Source organism: Morone saxatilis, unplaced genomic scaffold (assembly GCF_004916995.1).
Source record: "Morone saxatilis isolate NCDOM2014 unplaced genomic scaffold, NCSU_SB_2.0 Contig9, whole genome shotgun sequence".
In the NCBI taxonomy this organism is placed as follows: Eukaryota; Metazoa; Chordata; class Actinopteri; family Moronidae; genus Morone; species Morone saxatilis.
This window is the reverse complement of record NW_023340268.1, coordinates 11698234-11707540: the sequence shown is the minus strand read 5'-3', so window position 1 is coordinate 11707540 and position 9307 is coordinate 11698234. Positions and strand designations below refer to the sequence as shown.

Sequence of the window (9307 nt, the reverse complement as noted above, 5' to 3'; positions counted from 1 at the left end):
GGGGGTTTGAACTAGTGTTGGCAACACTGTCAGAAGGATGATTCCTCATACAGTAGGTAAATGACAAAGTGCTGGCGGGGCTAATTTTTCCCATGAGTGGATGCTGATGGACAAGAGGGCGAGGCTTCTTGAATGACAGTGTTTCCTTGTGATGACGATGCAGGGTTTGAACCTCGGATAAGAATTTCCTCAAATCTGGAAGTTTTGAGGGGCTTATGTGGGTTGGTCCTTCTGCAGCGCTGAGATGTCCAGAGGAGGAGGGGCCCGCCCGCTCCACTCCTTCAGCTGCCCGTCCTTGAAGAGGAGGTTGAGGGCGGGCAGGGGGACACCGGACTCCGCCGGGGGCTGACTGAGAGGGTTTGACACGCCGCTGTCCAGGTCACAGGGCTGGACGCCGTCCTGCCAACACAGGGGCAAATGTCACAGATCAGAACACCAGGCAGAGCGGATGAGATATGTGGGACAAGGATACTAAAGTGAGTAAAGGCTAGGCAGAATGCTCGTTTTAGAAAACTTCCAAAGTCTAAATCATGCCTGAGAATTGAAGTGTATAAAATATGCAGACAGGGTCAAGAGGCTCAGTTACATCAGTGAGGTCTGTGGCATGGGCAGACGGCACACAGGAGAGACAAGATGTTCACATTTTAAACTAGAACTACATGTTCACCATGCTCTTCCACTTTCTATTAAATTGTTTTTCTCTCAAATCTTGTTTTCTTTTTCCTCCCCTTCACCCTCACACACAATGAAACATTTCTAAATCAAAACAATACCTCATTTTTATCTACCATTTCTCACACAACTCGTGTTACTGCACTCAATTTCAACTATGATAATTGTGTTTTTGTTTGTTTCTTTCTTTGGTTTCTTCTGTGACTTTCAGGACACGATACACAGTACAATACACACAACTTCACGTTTGGTATGCTAATGCTTTGTTTTGCATCTTTCAATAAAATAAAATACTTTAGCCACTATATTTACCTTCAGTTAGAAGTCTATTCTTAAACTGGCGGTGGGTCACTTCATGAAGAACAATATCTTTTTATTTATTAAGATGCCTTCTAAATAAATACAAACTGATTGGTGAAAGAATAGTTTATTATTTAACCAGACCTAAACAAAACAAAAGGTTTTAATGAAATTGCTGCCAGGAGCAGTCACGGTTCCTGATAATTGTTTAAAACCCATTATATCAAAATCATGACTTAATTATTTCATTATCTCAAGATCCAAAACACAATTTAGTGCTGTTTTTCCAAATGCAAGATTGAATTATGTTGTTTTTTCATGTGAAACATTACTTACTCAAATTCATGGCTTGAATATCTTAAGATAACCCACTGTGTACCTCACATTGTGACCCAAATTCTGTAAAAGCTACACGACACAGTACTGTACTATTGTATCAAAATTAAATTAATTGTATTAAATATATTTATAAATAATTACAAAATCATTAGTCTTGTTCTTGACTCAATCTGTAAGATTAACTTCCTGACGGCTGATATTTTCACTTGACACTGTTATTTATTTTATTTTCTGTGAGTATTCTAAGGTGGCGACCTGAAGAGACAGCAGTGTTGTTACCTGGAATGACTGAACGAAGCTCAACACCTTCAGCGACAGCTTTCGGCTTGAGTGAAGTAGCTCTTGAAGGCTGAAAAAAAAAAAAAACGAAACAACAAAGCTAAAGTCGAGCGCCGCCACACATCTTTTCTCAATGTTTGAAACAAAAGTGACATTTTTGAGGATGCTGGGTGTTTGTTTGTTTTTTTTTTACCTTTCGTTGCTGCACAGTTTGTGCGAGGCGATTTTTCGACACACTTTGCGGTTGAGCTCGGAGCTGAAGAGGGGCATGCCGAAGCACAGTTCAAGAGGGACCCATTCATCTTCAGATGAAAAGCCTGAAAGAAACATGCATTACAACATGAGACACATAGCATTAACACAGGAACTTTTGTCACAATTAACCATCTTTGTCGTCTTTTCCAACTTTCTCAAAGTCGAAAAGATAAAAAGTAGACCTACTGTCTGTCTTTGCTTTGCTTTCCCCGTTGTTTTCTTCTGTTACAAGCTCAAAGGACTCGGTGCTGCCGTTGGTCTCCAGGCCTCCACCTAGATGAGTGTCACCTTGAAGAAAAGCAGCAACGCTCCATCAGCATTAAGGTTGTTTCTGGGAAACTGATCACAGCTAGATTACAGCTTGAATGCCCCTCAGTTAAGAAGTTTCATTTAACTTCTGAAATAACTTCCTTTTGGCTGAATAACTATGACTTGCCATGAACTGGGCACTGTTATGTACATGAATATCTATGTCAAACAAAATCTGTGATCACTTACATCAGCGAGATTCAATCAGTAAATCTCAAAGTAAAGGCTAATGCTGTTCGATCCACGTCCATTAGCAAAGGCTATCACGATAAGGGACCCAATTATGCAGACAAACAGTATAATTAAACTGGACTGTGAGCAATCTTTATCTAATTTGCACCATCAGTGCCAATGGCCATCAGATGCAAGGACATTGTTACTAATTCAACTATATGTCGGGTCTCTCAAATGCTCACGCACACACATTTGCATTAGCGGCCCTACCTCTGCACTCAGCACTGTCGCTGGCCCTGCGACGGTGCCTGTTGTTGGAGTTGAGCATGGTGATGTAGCCACACTGGTGCTCCAGGTCCACTTGCTCCTTTAGCTTCTGCAGCGCTTTGTGCGTACACATGTTGGAGTAGGAGAACTCTGCACAAGGAGGACAGCGGCAACACAAACGACGGGAGTGATGCTTCAAGTACAGCACATACACACCTCTACTAATATCTGCATATCGTGGCATTCATTAAAACATGTTTCTCCAGAGGACAGAATATTCAGAAAGCAAATGTATTTAAGGGGATGAGACTACAGTGTTAGTCTTAAGTGGATTTCAGAGGATTCAAATCCTTATGACGTTTGACGACTTAAAACCCTCAAAGCCAAAAACTGAATTGAGAGCAGCTTGACTAAGGTCATGTTAATCATTCACACACACTATAGCAGCGGCAATATACTGATATTCATATTATTAGTGTATGATTATAATATAATCAGTTAATAAGTTAATCCCGTTCAGTAACATAATGTTTCTCAAAAGACTTTAAAGACTTTTATAAAATAAAAGCCGCATTAAGGCTGAATTATTCTTCCTTATGTACCAACATAACATATAGGTTGTATAATGTCAATATATATAATATAATAATAATTCACCTGCTTTCAGATCTTCCTCATCAAAGGGGAACGGGATGTGAACCGTTTCTCCATGGCCGTGCATTCCATGACCCTGAAGGTTACACACACACACACACACACATACAGAGCAGTTTATATATCCACACTGTGAGACGTGGTACAAAATCTGTTATCAGTGACAACACACGAAAAGTAGATACATAACACTAGAGGATGCAGTGTTCTGAAACAACCTCATTGTAAAATTGGAGCTTGTGTGTGTGTGTGTTCACCTGGATTAATACAGCAGAGTGTGTGAGGGCGTCGTTGAGCATGGTCAGCACGTTAGACGTAGGGACGACTCCAGGGTCGTGACCCCAGGAGGTGATCAACAACCTGTCGTAGACCTGGACAGAGGAAGGACAAACGGGTTATCAAAGCATCCTTCCACAGCTGCTAATCAGTGAAATCATCAGGACTGTGGTGTGATGGTGTAAGGCATCATGGGAAGACATTTTCCTCTAACAGCTCATTACTCACCATACTGAGTAATGATGAATAATAATAAGAATGCATTTTACATAATAGAGAGTCTTGACTGAAGGTAGCGGGAATAACAGAGAATAAGAGCAGTACAAAGTACAAAGACATGTTTTAGTATCTCCATCCTCTACAACAGTATTGACATTTATCCGTTTCTACATGTAATGCATAATCTCACAAGTGCTATTTACAGTACCAGTGGTTTCATCTAGGAAGTAAGCTGATGGAAAGGAAACATCACTCTTCCGTTCTTACTGACATGTCAACTTGTCGACTTTCTGCTACACCAAATGTTAACTGATTCAAATAATTAACCCTCCAACCCTGCTGCTGATTTTACATGCCATGATTTGTGCATGTTTTTCCCTAACTGAGTCAGAGTTTCTCAATGTAATTGAGGTGTTATTCTTATCTGTGTTGTTTATTATTTTCAGCTCTAAATGCAGTGATGGAGTAAACTGTGTGTTACTACAGTTCATGGTGAATAAACTCAGGCATACACAACAAGTAGAAAAATACATGCTGCTATGTAAGTGACCCATTTGCTGTCCTCCCATGAGAATTTACAGCATCAAATTCTCCTTTGTCCCCCCGTCTCACATTCCCAGGATAGTTAAAAAATTCCAAGACCACTAGGAAGCCTTGGAGGAGGAAAATTCAGGTGCACGGCGTGGTATGACTGTGACTGCGTTGCACCAGGTGCTTTGTTGAGAAATGAAGGTTGACGAAGGGGGACGCCCTTGAATTTTACCTCCAGTGCTCTCATTACTTATTCCTCCGACTGAAACGGCAAGGTCAAATTTAACAAAGGGCAGGTGTCAAAGAGGAAGAAGAAAGCGTCCAATCTCATCTTTCATTTGGCTCAAACTACTGTTTGTCTTTTCTTATCAGACTTCAACAGTGTTTCTTTAACTTACACAGTATCCGTACCGGCATACATTTACTTACTCAACCGTGTACCTACATTTGATTAATTATTAGTTTTGGCTAACCTGGAATATGTCCGGCAGTTTGCGGAGCCTGGAGCCTTTGGAGAGCAGCAAAGACGGCGGGCCTTGGCCGGTCACGTGATACAGGTACAGCTTGAACCAGATGGAGCTCACCTCGGGGATGGCCGGACCAATGTGCTGCAGGGAGAAACAAACACGGACACATACATAAGTGTACAGGAGAGACATCGTTTCCCCATTTTATTTCTTACATAAACACTTCAAATGAACAAAAAAGTAACAGAGACAAAGGACAATAATTGTGTATGTGTTGTTCTTTTGTCAGAGAAGCAGAAATTGAAGCTGCTATTAGAGATGTGAGCATAAAACAAAGAAAAGAATTCAGTGACTTCCACTTTGCTGAGTCCCAGCAGTGTAAGAATAAACAGCAGCGTGAATGGCACAACAAGAGTTTAACTTCTTTCCCTCTGTCTCTCCGAGCTCAGCTAGAAAGCTGGACTGTGGCCAGGCAGAGGAATTACTCATGAGCCTCGCCTCCCTTCCTCTCCCTCGCTCTCTTTGTGTAGTTTTGTTGTTGGGGGCAACTGCAGGCTGAGCGCCCACAAAGCATGCTCACACAGTCACAAATCACCGCGGGCACACAAGTGTGTACACACAGTAAGAGGGCAAATACAACCAAACAGAGCACACATACACACACAAACTGTTAGATAAAACACAAACGCTAACCAACATTGGATCCAACAACCCTGCATGCCACATAGTATCCCCTCAGCTCTCCCTCCCTCCAGGTGTCATACCTGAGGCGTGCAGCTGCTGATGGGTCTGATCTCGTTGCTTAGCGGCGCCATTGAGACCAGCAGCTTGTAGTTCTTGTTGAGGACACGGCTGCAGGTGGCCTGGTCCAGACCCAGCAGGCTCTCACAGCGCAGCATGTCCAAGGGGAAACCTAGTTGGGAAAATAAGTAAATAAGGAAGAGTCACAAATTCTGTACAGAATAAGGTGAAAGCCAAGTCCGAGTGATTAGGTGTATGCATGCAGTTTGCATTCTTGTGTCTGCATGAATAAAATAGATGTGTTGAAGCAACAGTACAACATTTTGGCTACCTGTTTCCCCCGTTTCAAGTCTTTATGCTAAGCTAAATTAATCAGCTGCTGGCTGCAGTCTTACTTTAAACTGAAATACACAAATATGAGAGTGGTATTAATCTTCTCATCTAACTCTAAACAATAAAGCCCATAAGCAAAAATAACAAACTATTCCTTTAAATGAAAAGAAGCAGACGAAGAAGGACAAATAAAGCTCCTGGAAGTTCATCTGCCAAGTGTAGATTAATCAAACAGTAAAGTAGGTTCAAGGGCAGTGGCTCACATTGGAATGCACAGTAAAGATTTCCTTTATTTCTTTCTTTCTTTCTGGCCGTGGTGTTAAGAAGTGTGCTCTCTTTTTGAGGTGACTCTCAAAAGGACACAAGCATCACAGCATCGCAGCATTGGATTTAATGGTTACCTAAATATAAATCTAAGAGACAAGAGGTGTGAACTCCTGAGATGATTAACAGATAAATCAGTACGAGAGTCGAGTTTGGCAGAGGCAAATGTAACTTAAGGAACTGAACATAAATAATGCCTTACAAAAGTCAGTTACAATAAGCAACAGGAATGATGTTTCACACTTTATTGTCTAAAGGAGGATTGGATGTTGGTTTTTGTAATAATAATTTACCCACATAATATACATCAGTCTGCCATTCACTCTCTAAGAGTCTGGTGCTGTCTCTGTCTCAGTCTCTATGTCCCTAGCCTCTATGCTGTCAATCAGAATTCAGCTTTCTATTGCTATGTGGAGCAGCAAGAGTTGCAGCAAAGATGAGTCTAGTCTGTTGAGGTATTTGTTGGCAGGAGACATTTTCCCCACTTCCTAAATGAACAATCATCAGGATCATTGCAAGACTCTTGTATCATTGAGGGCTTAGTTTAGCTTCCAACAGCAGGCTCTCAGTGCTCGCTCCTCAGCAGACGCCTGGAGCTGCAGCTGAAGAGGACTGAGAGATAAGACAATCAGAAGTGAGGCACGCAGCCAAAGCAAACAAACAGCATCTGGTGGCACAACAGTAGCTACATGGCAAGTGCTGTCTTTGGAGGACTCACTCTGTTGCTCCCCCTAGAGTCACAAGTAGAACAATACAGCTTCACTCTCATTGTATGCCTGTGAATCCAGAAATATGTGACCACATTCAAGAACTATTCAAACAGAGGTGAGGGGCGAAACAGACAGCCGAGAGTTACGAAAGTGCTGCTGATTTGCTGAACATTGGCCTCAGTTAACCCTCATCTTTACCCAGATTTTTGCATTACATTCTTACTTTTTTACCTCTTTTTATTTCACATAAATATGTATCACTTACATCAATAGATACATTTATGTTTTTCACTGGAAATAATGAGCCATTTGTGTTGTGCTTTGAATCATACACACATTGACACACCTACTCAACTTCAACCACATCCACTCTGCACCGCCACCTCCCTGCTCTCACCTTCTGTCTGATTGATTATGTGCATCTTTCTCACAGATAATGTCAACTGTTTGCAGAAACCAAACTACAAAAAACACAGATGAAGCACAGAGGGAACTATGTGCAGAAAATAACCATCATCAAAAACATGAGTTTCTATTCCACTAGCTTTCAGTTGAGGCTGGAAACAAACTTAAAACCAAAGTCAGCATGCCAGCTGTGTAAGAATACACAAAAACAAGCTATAAGCTGTCCATTTACCACATGTATAAACATGTACAGGTGTATAACGTCTGGATATTGCATGCAGTTAACCATAAAGTGGATTACAAAGAGGGTATAACTGTACAATTACCTATATTTGGGATATCAGGTCCCTGGTCCTGAGTGAGTTCTTTGTTGTAGCGCAGGAAGAGGATGGTATTTTTCAGGGTCAGAGCGTGGTCAAAGTAACGCTGGGCCTCGCCCTCCGCTGTGCTCTCCACCTGGAGACAGAAACCAGGAAATAAGTTAGAGTGTTGTGAACATGTACACATCGAGCTATAAATGTTTTACTACATCGATTTAGTATCCTCTAGTGTTTCATGAGAGATGCTTTACTACACACACCAGTAAAGTCTCACCTTCTCCAACTCAGCCAGGAAACTGTCCAGAGTCTCATCGGACAGCTTACCCACCTCAAACATGGTGACTGCATGACTCTTCAGGTTCTGACAGAAGAACGAAAACAGAGGAATCGAGTCGATGTCCATTTTTATTGTGATTAAAAGACTTCTGCCTGTGTGTTCACGTGCAGTCACTAACCGGAGACAGGTTGCCCATCATGAGGAAGGCTGTAAGGGTGGAGTCAAAGAGGAAGGCAATCCTCTTTGTGGGTGCGGCTGGAATGCTCAGGCTGCTTACACTGGCTGTGTCTGCTACAGAAACATTACAGAAACATTAATGAATGTAATAGCACAACTGCATAATTCTTAAATTGAGGATTTTCTGAAAATGAAATGTGTTTACAAGGACCAACCCAAACCACGTCTCTTTCTCTAATTTTTTTATTTTTATTGATTATTAACATGTGAATGTGGCTGATGAACAACCACTTTGTTGATATGCAATTTGTTAGACTGAGCAACCCAACAAAGCATAACAAAGTTAAAATTAGACCAAAAATGAGACCATTTCAGATAAACACTTACTTACTAATGTGAGAATAACTTTCAGAAGCACGACTGAGCTTTCTTAGGGATTAATTAGCACCGCTGCTTCAAAACTTCTGAAGTCATGTTCACAAAGTGCTTTGTGTGCATACATCAGGATGTGTATGTATCTGCATACACAGCAGTTTGTGTATATGTGTGTATGTGTGTGACCAGTCAGACCTTGGTCTTCCAGACTGGTAGTGTCGGTGTCAGTGGCTGAGGAGCCCCCCTCCATGACAGGACTGCCCTGCTCCCAGGACAGCAGCATCTTCTGAGGGTCCATGGTGCTCCTAACACAGAGGGCGAAGTCACAGTGATTGAATGAAAGAGGACCGCCATCACAATCAAACCAAGCGTGGTGGTTTATTAAGATCTGAAGATGAGATCATTTGAATATTTCAACATTTAGAGATTTTGTCTAAAAATGTAAAATGACGCAAGTTAATGGGACAAACATGGTTCAACACAAGGCACCACCGCCATTACAGGATGCACAGCCAGCACATACTTGAGTCTGTTGACAGACGGGGCGTTCTTCCAGGTGGGGTGGAGCTGGTCTGAGTTGAACACATGACCTTTCTTTACAGCAAAGCCGAGGCGACAGTACATGGAAACAGCATTCTGATAAAACGCAGTAAAAACACAGTCAGATAACACTTGAAATAACTCACACTGCATTGTCTACATTTAGTCAGGTATGAACAGACATTAGATTATTATTTTATTTAACTACTCTCTTAATATTTCACACTGCAATAAAACAGCCATTGTACCTACTTCCAGGACTCAAAGAGAACACAAAATAATCACTGTATTGTGCAAAAGGTCGACCATTTCAGCACTATCTATACAATGTGAAGGACGGATGAATGTGCAGACCAAAAAAAA

The 9307-nt window shown here is 41.6% G+C and overlaps 1 protein-coding gene across 2 annotated transcripts in view; it reads right to left on the bottom strand.

The window, feature by feature from the left end:
* Nucleotides 1–6: 6 nt before the first annotated feature.
* The window catches only part of fam91a1 (family with sequence similarity 91 member A1), a gene marked incomplete at its 5' end in the record, with an annotated part of 17787 nt that continues 8486 nt past the window's right edge, over nt 7–9307 (bottom strand). The window contains 14 exon segments of one of the 2 annotated variants that reach the window (XM_035682051.1): nt 7–399; nt 1591–1660; nt 1784–1907; nt 2032–2133; nt 2599–2745; nt 3253–3325; nt 3507–3620; nt 4749–4883; nt 5507–5655; nt 7582–7711; nt 7850–7936; nt 8031–8143; nt 8600–8709; nt 8928–9040. In XM_035682051.1, the coding sequence (XP_035537944.1) occupies nt 214–399; nt 1591–1660; nt 1784–1907; nt 2032–2133; nt 2599–2745; nt 3253–3325; nt 3507–3620; nt 4749–4883; nt 5507–5655; nt 7582–7711; nt 7850–7936; nt 8031–8143; nt 8600–8709; nt 8928–9040 (1653 nt within the window). 2 annotated transcript variants of the gene reach the window in all.